Source organism: Rhamphochromis sp. 'chilingali' (assembly GCF_963969265.1).
Source record: "Rhamphochromis sp. 'chilingali' genome assembly, chromosome: 6".
NCBI lineage: Eukaryota > Metazoa > Chordata > Actinopteri > Cichliformes > Cichlidae > Rhamphochromis > Rhamphochromis sp. 'chilingali'.
In genome coordinates this window covers 412834-433312 of record NC_137933.1, presented here as the reverse complement: position 1 = coordinate 433312, position 20479 = coordinate 412834, and the positions used below count along the sequence as shown (strand labels likewise).

Here is a 20479-nt window from a genome sequence, read left to right as displayed (position 1 = left end):
CAGATTGCTCTAGAATTTGCAGATACTGTTATGGTACTATGAGTCTGAGACTGCAGACACCTGAAACTATAGCCAGTGTTGTTAAGTACTTATTGCCGTGTGTGTGTGTGTGTGTGTGTGTGTGTGTGTGTGTGTGTGTGTGTTCACAGACAAACAGGAGAAGGAGGTGGATATATACGCGAGTCTCTCTGATGAGAAGGCCTTTGTGTTTTCTGTGGCATTGGCTGAGATCAACCGCAAGATCCTGGCGCAGAGACTTATCTTGTGAATCAAATCCAGAGTAACTAAGAAAACGGATGACCAAAGAGACGAGACCTCTCTGGAGCTGAACCTGGCTGTATTTCACTTGGATTACGAGACACAGTTCATGAAACTGCAAAGTCTTATCTCGTCATGGCGAGAAGGATTTATGTTGGAATATCAGTTGCAACAACCATGGATCAGAAGACTTTTCCATGAAGTCAAAGAGAGGAAGAGCTTATATGTTATCGTATTCAAAATAAATGGACTGTTATGAAATGATCTTTACTGGAATGACCATGAAAAGACAATACATTTGCATACACGAGATTTAAAGCAAACTGTCAGTAATTAGTGCTTTGCACAGTGCTCACCATATTTTATATAATGTTAGGAATCTTCTGTAGCCATGCTTCACATGAGTTTCACAATGCCTACAATGTGGATGGACTAAAAACTGCAGTCAGCCCAGTGTTCAGCTCTCCTGGAGGAAGGTGGATGTTTCTGAGGCAGAGACACTGTTGCTTTTCAAATCTGTCCAACTTTGATTCCTTCTGTTCTTTTTGATCGCTATTGGTGGCTTTGGATGTCCACAGTGACGCATGAATCTGTTTGATTACTTTATAAAAATGTATTAAAGACAGTCAACCCAAACATTTGACATGTAGTTGGGACTCAAATGTTTATCTTTTCTAACTTTTGGTTGTAACTGCTGATCCCATTTCATATGTCAAACTTTGGCTTGCAGCGCAGTTGCTTATATCTGTATTTGGTAGAATAGCAAAGATGGTTGTAGAACTTCCAGTGGGAAAATGTTCTTTAAATCTTATTTTGGCACTAGGTTGAGTGACTTTAGATAACACCTAAACCTAAGTGGCCTAATAAGTGTCCAAAGGCATTTCTTAACATGGATTACAAACAGTTGCTGTACACATGGGTTACTTTGAGGAAATACTGAAACAAAGCAGTTAGATTGAACTGAACTGGCTAAAGGAGAGCTCTCAAGGTCCAAATGTTTCATTTTAGGAGTGTTGTGTGTACAGTAGGAGAGTAGATTTGAAATGAAACCGTCAGCTTTTATTCAAGGATTAAATAAGAATATAGAAACAAAAAGATTTTGCAACAAATTGAGGAGATTGATTCAAACACCAAAATCAAGTGGACAGCACAGTGCAGAGCTATTAATCACACCACAACAGCGTCCATAGGGTTTCTTCAGCCAGTCAGAGTTAATCAGGTGACCATATCCCAGTTAACGATGCTTTTATTAATCTCTGGCTCTCTTCCACAGCATGTCTTTATCCCGTCCTCCTTTTCTCACCCTAGCTGGTCGTGGCAGATGGCCCCGCCCATCCCTGAGCCTGGTTCTGCAGGAGGTTTCTTCCTGTTAAAAGGGAGTTTTTCCTTCCCACTGTCAAAGTGCTCATAGGGGGTCATGTGATTGTTGGGTTTTTCTGTATTATTATTGCGTCTACCTTACACTATAAAGCGCCTTAAGGCGACTGTTGTTGTGATTTGGCGCTGTGTAAATAAAACTGAATTTTCACGAAAACAAAACAGACTGAGATTAACAAACCCGGCATTTAGGGAACTTCCTGACTTCAAGCATTTTCATACAATGCCAAGGATTTGTATCCGGTTACATTTAAAACAACATCATTACTTTTGTTTCATTATGTCCCTTAAAAGATGGAGAAACAATGCACTTTAAAGCTCTAACAATAACATGTTTGCATGTTATGATTGAGTATTGTAGGATTAGATTGCCTATACGTAATCTTTGCTTTTTCACTTTTCGTGAGCAAGTAGCACCAGTATTATGTACTAGAGTAAACTATCGTGCAGCGACTACAGAAAACCTGTGAAATCAACAAGGAAGATGTCATGATGGCTTCTTCCAACTATGTCCTTCTTCTACTGCATGTCAACTTCCATTGAAACTGGTTATGTGTCACCCTGTTCCACAGATGAGATGGAATAAAGTCTCAGGTCCGTAAGTATTTGGCCAGTGACACAGTTTTGTCATTTTGCCTGTGCACAGCATTACAGAAGGTTTGGAAACAAACATTCAGGATATGAATGACGCGCAGACAAAATAATGTTTATGCGTTTCTACACACAGTACTAAGAAAACAATTATCTGAAATAATCCTATATAGATACAAGTGTATATTCAAAATAATGTAGCAATAATAAAATGCTGGAATTGGAACTTTGAAGAGACGCTGCTGACTTATCCAAAAGAAATCATGAATGTGTATACTGAGGATGAACCCTGAAGTCTAGCACTAACATTCATGAGCCAGTGTGCATGTGTTAATAGTTTATTGCTGCTAAAGGAGAAAACTACTTACTTACACAGTGCTGGTGCTTAAGCTAAGCTCCCTTATGATTCTGGCTCAATCCAAATAACTATACATGTTATACTGTGACACTGGAATTATGAACAACAGTTACATTTTAAAACATTTTAAAGTAAAACATTCAAACATTGCAACGCTGCCAGTAAAAAGCATATTTTTAAGAACCAAAATGAATTCCTGTTTCTAACCAGTCACATTTGTAGGATTCATCTCCAACAGTTTAACCTCGAATCAAACCTGATAAAACACTTAAGGATCACATGACGCATCATGCATTCATCAAGCCAATCATACAGTCACAGGGGATGACCTTATCTTTTAAAGGCTGTAAAGAAACATTATTTAAAAGGAGTTCTTTTCTCATGACTGCTTAATGGAAAATGTATCTAGTATTTGTCTAATGCTTTAATAAATATACACATTTAATCTTGATGTTAGCGCACACAGTGTCTGATATGCAGATTAGTGTGTATAGAAGCTGGAAGTGGGACACTTGTTATCTATGCATGAACACACAGTTAGCCCTGTTTGCAGGAACAGCCAGTTATCTGACTAAAATGTTCAAAGGCTAATTAAGACAAACTTTGAACTCTTGCTAGATGAACAGCTAAACTGTGTCCAACCAAGACCTGCAACACCAAGGTATTAATAACTCTAAATGGCAAAAATATATGTTTTAATATCAGAACATCACAAGACCTCATGTGTAGTCTGTTAACACCCTGATACATGAATCTAAGAATGCTGCAGCTGGGATGTAGTGCAGCAGCCATATCCATCTTTCCATTTCATATTTCACCAAGGCCACATGTGCCAGTGGGCACAGACCTGAGGTCAGAGTGGGGAAGTCAGACATCTGTTGATTTGCTCAGTTTCTTTTCACTGGAAAACAAAGCACACAAACACGATTTATAGAATAAGATCAGAAGAAAGTCCACAGAATGTAACATGCTCACATGCTGAAATATGTCACAATAGCCAAAGTACAAGACACTTCTATGGATTCACACTGACTGTTGGAAGTCAGGGAATACTCAAACCAGCACTTCCAGTTCCTGATTCCATCTCAGTTCAAAATGTTTGCTGTCTTCTCTTGACTACTACTACTACGCTACTTTTAAGATTAGCAAAAAATAAAGTTTCAATTCTAAGTATATAGTTAGGGCTGCATCAAGTGACCCTGAATCCTCCCTTAGTTATGCTGGAATAGACGTAGGCTGCCGGGGGATTCCCATCATGCACTGGGTGTTTCCTCTTCAGTCACCTTTCTCACTCACTATGTGTTAACAGACCTCTCTGCATTGAATCATATCTGTTATTAACCTCTGTCTCTCTTCCACAGCATGTCTTTATCCTGTCTTCCTTCTCTCACCCCAACCAATCACAGCAGATGGCCCCGCCCCTCCCTGAGCCTGGTTCTGCCGGAGGTTTCTTCCTGTTAAAAGGGAGTTTTTCCTTCCCACTGTCGCCAAAGTGCTGCTCATAGGGGGTCATATGATTGTTGGGTTTTTCTTCGTATGCATTATTGTAGGGTCTACTGTACAATATAAAGGAGGTGACTCTTGTTGTGATTTGGTGCTGTATAAATAAAATTGACTTGACTTTGCACATTTAGCTGTGATTCTACCTCTCAAACCTAGATCGTATGTAAATTGTGTACATTTAAAAATATTTATTGTGGCATGTTTTACTTAGGTTTAATAAACTTTGTCTCTTTTTTCAGGTTGTACACTGAGACATTCCCCTTCAACTAGTTACACCATAGTAAAGGTGTTTTTAAGGAACATTTTATATTGTTAGCAGGGAAACTGGCTTCATCTCAAGTGTTTGGATATCCCTATAACATGTGGAAATATTTAAGAGGCATTCTGATAGTATAGTTGTAAAACATAACTTTACTCTTACCGTAGCTCGTGTTTCAGACGAGTCAGTTTGTCTTGCAGACGTTCATTTTTCACTTGCGTGGGATTATCTGGGACGAACCAGGCTGCTATAAACTTGCACATCACTAAAACATGCTGGAGAAACACAAGAAAATATTCAGGTGGATATTTCAATGTTAAAAACAACCCAGTCTGAGCCACGTGTGATGAACAAACCTCAAAGAGGATGATAAAGGCAAAGCGCACAGCCAAGACCATCCAGAACTGAGACTTCAGCGAGTAGTCGTTTTCATTCCTGTAGTCTCTGTAGCTGCACATGTAACACAGTCCTGTTAATCACATCTGTGAATGACTCGTATATTTACACCAAGCAGAGTAATTCTGCTTATGTTAAAACATAATATATCTGTTATGTTTTAACCTTGAAGCACTTTGGTTTTAAATGTGCTATATAAATAAAGTTGGATTGTATTCTCACCTGCACTCTGTGATGCTGAAGTTATGCCTTTCCCAGGGATTTATGAATGCATCGAAGTTTGAACTATTCATATACGCTGTTGACAGAGTGTCATTAATGTAGCCCTCCATGCAGCTGCAACAAGAGCACGAAACACATGAGACGACACAGAAACCAGTCATCTCACATCTTCACACGTTTCTCTACCAGCTGAAATCTGACTGACTCTGTGTAATCGAGCTTTCCCTTAGCGCACGGGCCATAATGGTAACGATAGACAAGTCGAGGAATAAAGTCCGATGTGATTCCAATAACCAGACCATTAGCGATCACTGCCAGCACACCGATGGCCTCCAACAGCTTTGTCCACACACCTGCAGACATATTAAACACACATTATATAACATTTTCAACCCACAGTGAATGTTTTGTGCTGACTTATAATGGACATCAGTGAGTTTAATCCAGCTCTTGATATCTTATTGCTATAAAAAAAAAACATGAATACTGAAACTTTGAATTATGGATCCGTTTCTGAGTATTTGGAAACTGAGGCCATTTTGCTGGTCAGTCTCTTAAAATGACAGAGTGGCTTTATTGGATTCTAACCAGACAAGCTTGTTACAGGCACAGCTGCACTTATAACAAGCAAAAACGAAAATCTGAAAATTGGGACTGTATATAAAACTGGCTGTAAGTCTCTAATGGTTAATGCAGTAGTTCTGTTGAATCCTTGAAACGTTAAAGTCTGCACTTCACTGTAGTGCTGTACTGTGTCATGGTATAAACCCACACAGCTCACCGATGTCATTAGTCTTCTTGGGTACCAGCCGTTGCTCCAGGCGGACCATTTTGATAGCATCCAGACGGATCTCAAAGATGTTGTTGACGAGGGCTAGAAGGGGTGCGAGGGGAAATGCTGCCACGAATATGGTGGTGAAACTAAACTGGATCACTGGACAACACAGAGATAAGAATTTCATAGATTTGAAGTCATTTCAGAAAGCATTCACATTTGTTTCATGATGAAAGATAAAAACCTGGTGTAAAAAAAATTATTTTCACCAGTTCAACAGTCAACTCAGGGCACTTTATGATTTAACCTCCTAGGACCTGCGTCCACATATGTGGACATCACTTTTTGGGTTATTTAGACCAAAATACTCAATTTTGCTCTACAAGGGCCTGATATCCACCTACGAGGACATTATGCTGCTACTGTTCTATCAAAATTTTAAACGAATGTCCTCTTATGTGGCTCTCATTTTTCATAAAAACAAAAATAAGGTTAAAAAAAAAAATCTGGTAATTCTTTGTTTTTACATTCATCGGGCCCCAATCAGCCCAAATATCAAAAGGAAATTAAAAGTGCTGCTGTGGAAGAGTTCGGGTCTTAGGAGGTTACGGTAGAGATCTGAAAAACGTCCCTGGTGCCAGAACCCTGGCGATCAGATGATCCCCTCTGTTTAGGAAAGATATGAAGGACATGCTGGTGCCCAGTGATGTCTACTGGAGCAAAAGCTGCAGCTGATTCAGTTTGTCTCTAAACTGCATCTGCTCATGACTGTCCTCCAACATTTAACCTTTGCACAAACATGTCAGGCACGTCTCACTCGGGTGCCATTTGTGTGAGAAACAACTGACCCTGTAATCAGTGAGTTGTTTTTTGAAGATGTGGTCAGGAGACTAAGAGCACCCACCCATTTCCAAAAATTCATTGAACAGGCTGAAGGCATCACTGCTGGCCAGGTGGTAGTTATGCAGCCATTCACGATGTTTGCAAATGTCACATGGTTCAATACATCCATTTTCCTCTCGACAAGCCTTCCTGTAACAGTGACCGCATTTCCTCTCCAGCTTCTTTGCAGCTTTTTCATTCACAAGTCTTTTGCACCAGCTGGAAACCATACACATGAAGAAGTACAACACATTGATTACACCATTTTCGATGAGGTCCTGTAGCTGCTGAGCCATTTCCTTAAAGGAGAGCTGTAATGAAAACAGCACACTTACGGTACTGTGAACTCAACGATGTTGTTGAGAGTCTGTTTGAGCAGCATGATCACAGCCATCTGGATAAAGAGGTCTGTCAGACAGCCGCTGGGATGACACTAGAACACACGACAGTGATGAGTGTTAGCACTCAAACATATATATGGATGTTTGATTATCTCCATACCTCTTCCAGTCGATGCCCAGCGAGACGCACATAGTTTCCTGGATGGCCATTTATCCTGTGACGAAACAACGTCACATAAGCAGTCAGCTGGGGGAACATCTGCTATAATGCTCTCAGTATCATATCAGAGTAATGACAGCATGGTAAGTGTACAGTAACGTACTCTACACTATGTTCTGTGTCACTCTGTGAGGAAGATCTTCCAATAAGAGTTCATCCGCTGACCATTTTCTAGCTGACCGTTTGCATTAGAGAATTTTATTTTACCTTCCGACTTTCCAAGATGTTCATTTTTTATATATTTAATATTTTTTTATATATATTTTACAAATGCATTTGAGGAGTCTGAACAATGACAGGTTGGATATTTCTATACATGACTAAAACATAAATAACAAAAAGTAAAAATCTAACTTGGTTTGCTGTCAAAACCCAAGATCATTAGTCAGCCAATCATTTAAGCTCTAGTTTGTCTGTCATCTTAATGTTTAAAATAAATAAATAAATAAATAAATAAATAAATAAATAAATAATAATAATAATACAGAGTACCTGCCCAGAAAAAAGGCCACATAAAAGAGAGAGGAGAAGAGGGTGAAGAACTGGAAGGTGAACATCTTGACTGTGAAGCTCCTCTCGGTAGCAGCAAGTGAGTTCAGCTTCTCTGAATACAAACACATGCACAGACAAACAAAATGTCTTATATTTCGTTTTCTCAGGAAAACATGTCAAAATTAGTTTATTACACATGAATGAGCTAAAATATAATGGCCTGCTTATCATTGCCACAGGCTGTGCTGTGGTTGCTGGCACCAAGACAACAGGTGCTTTAAAGCTTTCAGTTTATGCTTCGGAGCTTCAGCTGATCACAACAAAACCTCCGCCTACACCATCAGCCAGCCCAATGATCAGTCCCCACTTAGATCAGCACCACTCTTTAAGAGCACCCAAAGCTTTCCCTTTCCTGTCAGTAAACATCAGCTTTACTGACACGTTTTGCTTCTCCAGCTCATGTGCCAGAAGGCCGTCAGGAGCAGAATCACATGATCTGTGTTTCCCCCTTTTTCTGATTGGTCAAAATAGTCTGGCTCAACTGTGAATATATTAGTATCGTTATTGTTTGCAGTGAAATAAATTGCTTCTCACCAATATCACACAACTTCAGGGAGACCCATCTGTTGACCTGCAGGTGGAGTTAAAGACACAGAAGTTAATTATACGCATCACGTTGGTTGGATCCATACAGCAGCACTTTTCAGGAGATTCCAGTCAAACTGTCCTCTGCGTCTTTCAGCTTGAAGACTACATGTAAAGGTTTTTTGTCTAAAGAGCATTATCAGTTGAGTTCTATAAAAGGCAAAAACCCCATACCTGTTTTAAATTAGTCTGCTTTTGCTTTAATCCCCCTGAGGGCATGCTGCTCTGACTCTTTGGATCTCCTCGACTGAATATGGATAGAGCAGTGCTTTTAAAGGCTGGCACTGGCATGCTGGACGAGGATTATGTTGGTTTGGTCGAAAAGAAAGTAATATGTAGGTATGATTATACAGTGACAAACAGATGACTAGTGATGACCCTTGAACTGAATCAGCTTGACCCAGAGGGTGAGGGTTTTGGTCCAGACAACGAAAGCATTGGTGGACAAATTACATCAGGTGTTTTGATCACATCTTGTATATTGACCTGTCAGATCAGTTTCAGGGGCAGGTTGAATGCTCCGATAGCTGTGAGACGCTCTGGCACAACAAAATTATTTTACTCACTTTTACTGGCTGCCAGGACTGCAGGAAAACAAAAGAAGTCAAGGATGAAGTGTCAAGACAGCAGAGACCATCAGACCTCATTGGCCCAGTCCAAACGCCCACGTAATAGTCGGGAGATTTCAAAATCCAACTGAAATGCGACTTCATGGGTAATGGTAAAGGTAAAAATCAGGAGGGAAAGAACGCGACTTAAAGACGCAACTTTCTTTCCAAACCTACACAGACAATAAGGAGAGCAAATCTCCTGTATGTCTGTTGCCAGACAATGTGGAGCAGTTTTGATAGCAAGTTTGGCCAAACAAGTTTCAAATACACTATCCTTTGGTTTTCTGTGCATGCTTTTGAGAACGACAGCCTCTCTGTTTTAGAGGTTCACCATCAGTTGGTCCCCAGACTCATTACAGGGCAAAAGATGCAGAGGCTGAGGCCGACTGTTCACTTGTGCTCTAAGTCAACACTCAAAGCACTTTATATTTTGAAAATGTACGTACAAATATATACAATGCATTTCCTATGATTTTAAGTGCTTTCTAAATATCACACTCTGACAGTGTCAGTGTCTGGCCAAAGGCCATTTGGAAATGAGGCAGCCCACAGCAGCCTGAGCCACAGCAGCCCAGACTAGAGTGCTGCTATAGTAGACAGCAAACACAAAGGGAGACCACTGTGTGCTCCCCAGCTTCAGCTGGCTGCAGCCCACGGCAAGATTTACAGAAGAAACTTGTTCAAACAGCATGTTTTTGGCTCTGTTTAAGCAGGGTGTGCAGGTTGGCTTTTAAACTTAACATGCTGGGAGATGTTGCAGTGTGCAACAATGACCAATCAAAGGGGTCCCCTGGTCCCCTGGATAGTATTTTAAGCTGGTTAAACGGAACATGCTCTTCCTGTTCATTCTGCCAACACTGAGTGATGAAGATCCAGGTATACATACGCGGGTCATGATCTGAATGGTGATGTAGTGCAGCACAGCTCCAAGAAAAACAGATACAAGGTTGGCGTTGTCTTTCAAAAACTCCCATTTACTCTCAGACATCAAGGGCGCAGCGACAACTCGAAATACCACCAGAGCATGAGCGAGGCCGATAATCAGCATCAACTGCAAAACAATCACATCAACACATACTTTTATTCAGTGGGCCACAATTTCATTTGGGTTTTTATTTTATTTTAAAAGTCTGATTTTTATTTTCCATAAATCAGGTTCATGTTCTTCAAGATCAATCCAGATTCTGCACCTGAGAGTTATATAGCATTACAGTTCTTGTTTCAGGACTTTAAAGTGGTTGTGAGCTGGTTTTAGTCAGCGATGTGTCCTAGAGTTTCTGAGAAAAATCACACCAAGGAATGCTGCACACAGGCCCCATCCCAAACTCCATCCACAGCACGTGTTCAGTTTTACATATTTAGAGGTTTAGATGTGTGATGCATGGTCCAGGTCTCTTACCATGAGTGTGACCAGGATGAGGACCAGGGTACTCCGTAGATAGGAGTGTCTGAACTGTTTAGCTTTGCAGTTTGGATCATTCACTAGTTCCATGATCAGTTCCTCCTGATGAGATGCGCACACACAGATATTCACACATTAAACATATATAAAGGCAAGGCAAGTTTATTTGTACAGCACAATTCAACAACAAGGTGATTCAAAGTGCTTTACAGAGACATTAGAAACAAAAACAAATAAAAAGCATGATTTAAAATTGATTAAAACAAGCAAATAAACTAACTAACTAATTAACAAACAAACAAACAAAACAGTATATAAAATCAAAACAGATAAAATCAGAACAGTAGATAAAATCAGTAGTTAAATGTAAAGTAGAAATTTGTGTTAATATAAGGGTTTTAACAAGAGCAGTAAAGGTTGAAGATGACAGAAATAACTTTATGTGACAAATTAAATGTCTTATCACTGCAGACGGGTGATGATTATCAGCTGATCAGAGTTCTTTATGCACACATGAAAGTCTTGAACTCTTCATGTGTGCATTTTGAGATCAGTGAATGAATGTTCGTGGTTAAGCCAAGTCAGTCATTATATGAGAGCAGACCCCAAACGACAGCATGTAACATTTTATTGTACGCAGACACAGCTAAAGGTCTTACCTCCTCTTCACACCAGTCATAGACCTTCCATTTAGAAACATGTTTAGCTCTGTGTCTCTTCCACAGCTCCAAGAACAGAGTGGCTAAAATGACACATTTTAATTCACCCAGAAGTACAAAAGAATCAGACATCAGATCCAATTTAATTACACATCACAGATGCTCAAACACTCACCCCAGATTGCCATGAACATTGCAAAAGCCACAGTGCCGTCATTGTCAAACAAATGTGTGACCTGTGCAGACACAACACGTGTGTGATGAAGAGCAAAATAATAACAATCACATCAAGAGCAGGACTGTTAGCTCTTCACTTAGCTCTGTATCATTGGGGGGGGGGGGGGGGGGGGGGGGGCTTTAAAGGGTTTTTGCAGCCAAGAAGAAGAACTACTGTTGGGAGGGGACTTTACAGCTGGTAGGTGTATTTTTGAATGTTAAATGATTTGAACTGTTTATGCATACACCTGAGACAACACATGAGAACAAGATTAACAGAAGAATTAAGGTCACCTTAGCATAGGTGCAGCTGTCTGACAGTTGCCATGTCCCACACCTCTTTTCACAGCGAGGACACATCGTGATGTTGGACTCGCACACTTCCTTACTGGGGACCAAAAGTATTATACATGATACAATATTAGGCCTTATAATACTGGTATGGCTCAGCCATGTATTTTAAATTTTTATCTTTAAGATTGTCTGAGATTCATCGTTTTGTATAGAAACAATATAGCACATGATGTTATTACATAAGAGGGTTGGTGTTGAAAAAGGCGAGGCCATAGAGAAACACTATAACACCCAGAATAGCAGCTGGTACCAGCAGTTTAGTGTACCAGGCAAGCCAGAGGTAGTACAGAGCCACCTTCTCCCCGAAGTACGACCTGCAAGGAGAAAGCAAACAAACACATGTTGGTACACTATAACCCTGCACTTTACCATTCACCCTTTAAAATAATGAACCAGGTCAAAGGTTCCCTTTCTGAAAACATGACAGTTTTCCTTCTCTGAAGAAATCCAGCGTAAAATCTATCATTGCTTTATGAAGCCAAGAGAAGTTGTCACGTTCTGCTAAAAGGTCCAGCAGATGTGCAACAGTAACAAGTGTCGGGTTGAAAAAAGGAGACAAAGCAGTAAACTTGGTAAATAGCAAAGAAACAAATCTCCATGCTCAAAAGGGGTTTTTTATTTTAAACTAATGTTTCTATTACTAATTAAACTAAAAGAGACGACCAAGCCGCCATTACCTTTAAAAGAGGGAGAACAAGAAAACCAGGCATGGTCACTACACTGCAAAGCAGGAGCAACCAGCCACCAAGCACACGGCTCACTAACTACAAAACCAACCGGGCTGTCTCACACTAGAGTGCACAATCAGTGCAACTGGATAGTGTAGTGTAGTGCACTCCTTTGGAGTGAGAGTTGCGAGTTCCAGTCCCACCCTGTATCCAGTGAGGGTCCTGGCTGGTCCCCCCGTGCTAAAACTGAGCCCTGGAATGGCGCACCACGTCTGCAGCCTGCCCGCAGCTCGGACACAAGCATCTCACTACATGTTCACTACATGTTGTACTGTGTATGTGACAAATACAATTTGAATTTAACTTTCTTAATTGCTGGTTAGAGTAGGCTGTCCCTTATCAATAGTACATTTGTACAATGGCTGAAACTAGCATCACTGAATGAACAACGGGCTGTTAAGTCTCTTCATCATTAATGTGCAGATTGTCACTGATCAAAGACGACTGCACATTAATGATGGACGTGACTTGGCCGAGTGACGAGATGTTTCTCCCACTGAAACGCGACGTCCAGATGAACAGAATCAACTTTTGGGATCATGACGCTGTTAGACAGAGAGAGAAACCATCAAAAACAGTTACAGGGATAGACTGACTTGATGTCATTGACCGGCTGTCTGCTAAACAGAGCTGTCCATCGAGCCCATTTTTTCCTCAGCTCTTTCTGCTGCTTTCTCTGAAAGGCACAGGGAGGGGAGGGGGGACAAGGAAGCATCAGGATTTCTGTAATATGTAATACAAAGAAGATTTTATGGCCAATTCAAAGCACAGATTGAAAGCTAATGTCTTTTCTCACAGTTTCAAATACTAAATTGTTCTCAGACTTTCTGTACATATGTAAATATTTAATAAGGATCTTTCATCTGTTTTGTATTTTTATGAACTGATGGAGTTTCGTGCTCACAGAATCAAGTATGTTTGGCATTTATCAAGACGAAACACACTTTGAAGAGCCATAAACACGAAGACAATACTTGTATTTCTATTACACAATTAGTCATTTAATAAAATCTACAGTGCTATTAATGCTCAAATTCTTAGCCAGTATTCAGTGCTTGTTTCGTACTTTGTTTCTTTACTGTGCTTCAGAACTGAATCTGATTTCCTAGTGAGGCTGTAGTTTGAGTTGCTTTGCACGTTGACCGAGAACATGGCGAGTAAAGAGCAGCAGGTTAGTCTTACTCACTTCATGAAGACAGAACATCGTTTCAAACACATCCTTCATTAACAGCTCTTCCAGGTTTTCTGACACAACAAAACATGTTTACATGAAAAAAAGTTGCACATTAACATACATACAGTACTTCCACGTTAGCTAAAGATTTACAGATTCTCTCACCTCCTGTGTTGATGTACGTGTGATGAAGGATGAAATGAACAATTCGGATCCTGGAGAAAAGATAAAAGGCTCAAATGAACACAGTGTGGATGCGTGGCGTTTTTAGGATTTATTTTTGGGCCTTTTTGTCTTTATTTGACAGTTGTGTAGTGAAGAACAGCCAGGACAGAGGGGAAGAAGTAGCAGGGGAAACACACGGGCTGCAGGCCAGACTCACACTCAGGCATTGCTGCATTTCGATGTGAAACCTGACCCTCAGATTAGCACAAATGAAAGAAGACCTTCCACGAGGAGTTTTATTAAACGGTTTCATTCTTGCATTGTGTAACAGTCCACAAAGAGCTCTCACACTAGTGTGCATTCAGAAAGTATTTGCATGCCACTTGTTTCACATTTTGCCATTGCAGCCTTATTCCACCTCACAATCCTACACACAACACCCCATAATGATCAAATGCAAACGCCTGCTAGGTGGCTGGGTTAATCCAGAGTTCTTTTGGGTTTGAGAAGGATTATGTTATTTATTGGTTCTCACCCCAACCGGTCGCAGCAGATGGCCCCGCCCCTCCCTGAGCCTGGTTCTGCCGGAGGTTTCTTCCTGTTAAAAGGGAGTTTTTCCTTCCCACTGTCGCCAAAGTGCTGCTCATAGGGGGTCATATGATTGTTGGGCTTTTCTCTGTATCTATGAAGCGCCTTGAGGCGACTTTTGTTGTGATTTGGTGCTATATAAATAAAATTGAATTGAATTGGTTAACAGTGTTTTGTATTTCTCTGCGTTTGAGTTTTCTTATTATCCTGACCCCTGGTATCGCTTTCTTATTTTATCATTTGTGTATTTCATCTTAGTTAGTTATTGATGGTTTAACAGTACATCTTTGTCTTTCCTTGCGGTGTTCTTAGTCTCATCTTTGTGTCGGTCTTCTCTCCATGGTTGTCTGTCTGCCTCCAGTTCATGGACCCTGAACAATGTTCAGTCAGGTACAGTAAGGTAAATCTGATTGAACATTGTGTTATTGTATGTTTATCTCACAATATTAGGAACCATGAGGCAACTGTTGTTGTGATTTGGTAATAATAATAATAATAATAATAATAACTTTATTTATAAAGCGCTTTCAAACAAAGTGCTGTACAACTGTTTAAAACTGTATAATTAATTTAATTAAAAACTGAACATCTTTGGAGAGATCTGAAAATGGCTCTGCATCGTTGCTCCCCATCCAACCTGATGGGACTCTGATGGAAAAGGGCTCGGCGGGGGGTGAGAGAGAGAGAGACAGTGAGAGAGTGCAAGAGAGAGAGAGCGAGCAAGAGAGCGAGCGAGCGAGCGCAAGAGAGAGAGAAGAAAGCACCAACATCTCCTCCTGCAGGAAGAGTTTGTCACCTGGTTGCCTGGGTGACGGCTCCTTTCTCATCTCCACAACAGTTGCAAGAGTCAGAAACTTTCAGCAGGTACTGGTAGACTTCAAACATCTCACTGGGAGCACGTATGCCAAAAAAGTCTTTGTTGTCATGGGTAATCCTCTGAAACACACACATATACACATGCATGCGCACACATTATCATCACTTATTCATTCAGCTGTTCGTGCTTTGTTACATCAGAGATTTTTGGAGAAACTCACAGTGATGTGTATGTTTTTCTTTTTCAGCTGTGCTATGAAGGCTTCCTGTCTCAAAGTCTTTTGCTCATTGTCCACTTTATCGGCGACCAGCACATAGTCAAATGTTCTGTGGGTGGGCTGTTCAAAGACAAAAATATATACATGTATACAAATATATATGTATATATACACACACAAACAGAGAGGGAGAGAAATGGGAACATTGCACCGAGATAGAGCATGCAAACGAGACGAGAGACACAAACCGTTTCAGAGTTTTATCCTGAACATAAGCAGGAGATAAACCTGAATGTTTCCACGTCTGATGTCACACAGCTTTGTATATTTTATGTCTGCATGTTACAGACGACATTTGTCTGCTGTTATCTTGTTAATGTAGGGAAGTTTTAGAGAGCGACAGCAGATTCTTACCAGCGAACGAAGTAAAGGCTCAGCGTCATCCTTCTTGCTGCCCCACAGCTCCATATTTTCCTTGCACACAAACACACATACACAGTCAGTACTGAAATATACTCCACCACATGACATCATACTACACACATTTCCAATATATTGGAGACAAATTAAAGCAAAAGGCCTCTTTCAAACTTTTGAAACTAGAATTCATACATTTTGAAGTGAGAGTCAAACTCATAAAGTACAACACAGTTTGTCACTCGGTGCTCTTCTGGTAGCCGTTACAACAGTGCTGCTATGAAGCAGTCACTGGCTCGGTACCTGGAACAACTTTGTAATGTGTTATGTATCTTCACACTATGAAACAGGGAGGCCATAACCACATATGTAATGAGTTGTAACACACTTACTCATGACTAAATACTGGAAAAGCAATGCTTACAAGCACAGCTGCCAGTTATCCTGCCTGGAGGATTTTCTTTCTTTAGCTAAAACACTATGATTCTGACATATGAATGTTTTTCATTTCCACAATTTTGGAAATATACGTCATTGTTCATCTGTAAAACATGCAACTCTGCACCTGTCCATGTCTGAGACGGATCATCTGCTGCCAACTGCACCTTCTTCATGTTAACACACACAAACCATTTTAATCACAATTGGATTCAACATTCAACACCAACCTGTTTCTGCTCAGCTTCTACAGTTTGTAGCTGGCATTACCAAATATACACCTAAAGGTACGACGTGCTTCACAAAGTCTTTAAGAGCTCCAAATGAAGTTCCACATTTAATGTTGAAATGGTTTATTATTAACGCCCTTTCCTTTTCTAATATCTTTCATGTACTTAGTTAAAAAACAAAGAGTACTAAGACCAGTGTGTATTTATTGTAGAGGGAGAGCATTCACAGCAGGTTGGTCTGGACCGATAGCCTGCTTGTCATTGACCTGACAATTACAACCAGTTTCATTTTCCTTAATCAAGTCAGAGTGCAGAGTCCAGCTGACATCATTACTGATGTAAATTTAGTTTCACTAAATCATCCAACACACGTTTATTATAGTCACCGTTTGTTATGAGTGGAAGCAGGATGTCAGTGACACATTTCTATTAAACATCCGTACATTTGTAAAGTTTAGAAACATGAGCAGAGTGTCAGACTCTGTCCTCTCCGGCCTGTGGCTGCATGCAGGCCCAGACCTGCCCGGAGCTCCTTTGTTTCTGCTGCTTGTGAAGCTCGTATCAGTGTTAAGTGGCTCACAGCATTCACACAGTTACTATCTGTCAGTGGCAACCTTTAGCATGGGTGTGACCCAGTGCCCATCCTAACCTGAAACTGATTTACCAGCTATTGGGTTACTTTCTTTAGGTGCAACCTTTGAACATCCTGCTTCTCAAATACAAACACCGTGTTTTTATTCGGTACTACATGTCAAGTCAGTACAGACTCGCCTGGCATTCTTCACACTAAACTGAGAATCAAGCCTCACGACAACAGGACAGGATTTCAGACTGTTGAAATAATCTGAGAGTAGCTAAAAACGTTTCTACAAATCAATAATAAAGCAGTATTTTCTTCGTGGACATGATTTCATTCAGCTGCATTTCTATCCAGGTCAGTTTCCAGTAAAAAGCCAGAGACGCCCCATCTCTGTCAGAGGATGAAAACACAGGCGCTCCATTTACCTCGACCTTCTTGAAGAACATGCTGAAAGGTGCTTCAGAGCAGATGTGGGTTCCGTCTCTCGACACTTCTCCACCCAGCAGCTCAGCAGTGTCTCTCCATCACTGCCGCAGGAACTTTGATGGAAACTCTTTCTAAACCAGCTCGTAGCGCTTCACTTCCGCATATTTTAGCTCCGTGTTTGTCCGTGTGGCGGTACAGGTGTGCCTTTTTACCTGTAGCACTGACGTCACATTTCAAAACAAGACTGTTGCGTTCAGGTTCCCCGGGAAGTGTAGTTCACTTGAGCATTCAAATCCTGAGAAAAACAGTACCTGTTCTCTGATCTGTGTTTGGCACGTTTTTAATTCCGTCTCAGTCAGTGTACGCCACACTGCACTCGCTTAAACTGTAAACGGGCTTCTGCTCTTGTTAATGCTTTAACTTTGGTTTTAAATGTCATATTTATCGGTTTTTCCGAAAAATAATGATATATGACACATCGATATATGTGCGTGTTAACTTATCAAATTTATACTCACTGTAATTAATTCTGTTGTGATCTAAACTGGCCACACAAATTCACCAAAGTCCCAAACTAACATAATGACTGGTCTGTAGGTCACCTCCTCAACCATGTAAGCAACAGCAGCTGCAACAGAAGGGCTCAGCTGGAGAGCGACATTGAGAATATTCTTCAGAGAAACCCTCAATCTTTTATTTTGTTTCCTCACTTTGAAATTCACAGCACAGCTTATTTATATCTGATCATTTAAAATAACAAAAAGACTTCCTCTTGTGTCCTTTGTGAAGGTGTCTGCTTCTCGACTACATGCAGCCCAAACTGCATGGGTGTAGTTTCACAGAATCAAAATAAAATGCAATGACTGATTCATGGTTTCAGTTGGGGAATCTGTAGCTGTGACTCCAGCCTGTCTGATGAAGCCTCAGCAAAGTGAAACTTGGAGCTGGTCTGTTTACATGCCATGTTCCTGTCCATGAGTTTTCTTCAGCAAGCCAAGCTACTTCTTGGAAAGACAACCTGAACACACCTTAAACATCGTCGGAGTTACTACAAAGCAGCCTTCCTTGTTTTAAAAAACAGAATCACATTTAAACTTTGCCATGAGTCTGTAACCATGACACAAACAGCAGGAACACTGTTCCTGCACAGCCGCACACAGTGAAAGGCCTCTGTCCTTTTCATGTTTAACAACACATTTCTAATTTGCAGAAGATAACAAAACTGCCGTCATCCCTAAAGTTGCCATGCAAAACTCCAGTTATAAAGCCTGCAGGTCAAGTACAGAACCATTACAGCATCACTGATACAGTCTGTATGCAAACACAGGCTGTTAAACGCTGAGATATGTAGGAAAAACTGTAACAGGGAGTGTGCACAGACACACTTTGTAATCATGGTATCCAGCTGTGCAGGATGTAGTTAAACTTAAAGGTGTGTTATGTAAGGTGTGTTAGCTAGTCTCAAAATGAAGGCTGAGTTTAATGTCACAGCTTCTTATTCACACTGAAATGTGAGCTCTATTTTTGATGCAGAACTTTCACACTTTTACACACACACAACATGTGGGAAATAGCGCACTGTTACACTGATTCAATACAAAAAGCACCTGTTTGTCACCTGTGCAGCTTAATGCAGAACAACGCAACATCTCAGGCACAAATTCTAACCAACATATTGTGGCATGCAGAAAAGTGTCCATGTCATCTCGTCTTTATCCCCGAGTTCAGTAAACCAAACTTAGCACAAAAAGTAAGAGAAAAACAGAATTCACTTTCGCGTCCCATTTATGGATATAATTCACTTCATGTTTCGTTCAGTTTATGTTCTAATTCTACTTCAGTTAGATTTGTCTTTGGCACATTTTCACATGAACATTTATAGTAAAATAATCCTATTTAATTCAAATACAGTGGAATTCTTACTTCTCCCTTTTAAAACTCTGGAGACAAGCCGAGGATGAGCCCCTCAACTCTGGACCTGGGCCCGCTGAAGGTTGCCAGGGATTGCAAGTGGACTTGGATCAGAGGCTAATTTTTCCCACAGAGATCGTAACAACTACTCTGCGACCAGACCTCGTCCTTTGGTCCTCAAAACTCAGTCGTTGAGCTGACGGTAACATGGGAGGAAGCAATTGAGGAGGCATTTGAGCGTAAGAACCAGCGGTATGCCAACTTGGCAGCTGAGGCAGAGGACAGAGGCTGGAAGATCAAGGTGCGTCCAGTGGAGGTGGGGTGCAGGGGCTTTGTTGGCAGTACAACAGCAAAGCTGCTCTGAGAGATTGGGATCAAAGGACAGGCACAACGGCAGGCTGTAAGATAGATAAGATAAGATAAGTCTTTATTGTCATTGCACAGTCATACATAGTACAGTAGTACAATGAAACTGGAAAACTGTCCTACGTCGGCACTACATATAACAACACGACACGATATGACACATCACAACGCAACACAAACAACACAACACAGTATATTAACTTAGTAATAAAAAAAGAAGAAGAAGTGTATTGCACACTGTTATTATTGCACATTAATTATTATTGCACCTCGTTATAAATGTCCATCCATCCATTCGCTTCCGCTTATCCTGTTCAGGGTCGCGGGGGGCGCTGGAGCCTATCCCAGCTGTCATAGGGCGAGGGGCGGGGTACACCCTGGACAGGTCGCCAGTCTGTCGCAGGGCTAACACACAGGGACAGACAACCATTCGCACTCACATTCACTCGCACATTCACACCTAGTGACAATTTGGATTATCCAATTAACCTATCCCCACAAGCTGCATGTCTTTGGACGGTGGGAGGAAGCCGGAGTACCCGGAGGGAACCCACGCAAACACGGGGAGAACATGCAAACTCCACACAGAAAGACCCCGGCCTGATGTTGGAATTGAACTCAGGACCTTCTTGCTGTGCGGCAACAGTGCTAACCACCGTGCCACTGTGCTACCGTTATAAACATAAATATTATTATTGTTATTGTTTTAAACATTGTTACCTCCCCCCTAAAAAAGTCCAGGGAGGTAGCCAGTCAGGTCAGCTGTTAGCATTGATCAGGGCTGTTGTGAATTAGAGAACTAGCTAACACTGCTGAGAGGACCAGTCACTGGTTATGGCTAAAAAGGGCTGACATCACTTT

At 41.0% G+C, this 20479-nt stretch overlaps 2 protein-coding genes across 2 annotated transcripts in view; one reads left to right on the top strand and one right to left on the bottom strand.

The window, feature by feature from the left end:
• Positions 1–899, top strand: part of cUnh16orf87 (chromosome Un C16orf87 homolog) — a 28071-nt gene extending 27172 nt beyond the window's left edge. Inside the window, exon 4 of the mRNA XM_080884391.1 lies at positions 150–899. Within this exon, the coding sequence (XP_080740517.1) occupies positions 150–268 (119 nt within the window). The 3' untranslated portion in view covers positions 269–899. The remainder of the gene's footprint in view (positions 1–149) is intronic.
• ano9b (anoctamin 9b) lies at positions 406–17548 on the bottom strand. Its single transcript, XM_080884390.1, has 24 exons — positions 17341–17548; positions 15665–15724; positions 15254–15370; positions 15013–15152; positions 13629–13678; positions 13476–13534; positions 12886–12965; positions 11741–11875; positions 11502–11595; positions 11167–11227; positions 10992–11074; positions 10330–10434; positions 9817–9981; positions 8269–8305; positions 7675–7786; positions 7123–7177; positions 6957–7054; positions 6644–6840; positions 5746–5898; positions 5170–5317; positions 4965–5078; positions 4703–4796; positions 4509–4621; positions 406–3485 (listed from the first exon to the last, which is right to left on the bottom strand). Exons 1-24 carry the CDS (start codon positions 17359–17361, stop codon positions 3452–3454), a joined length of 2325 nt encoding a protein of 774 aa, XP_080740516.1. The 5' UTR covers positions 17362–17548; the 3' UTR covers positions 406–3451.
• Positions 17549–20479: the final 2931 nt, after the last annotated feature.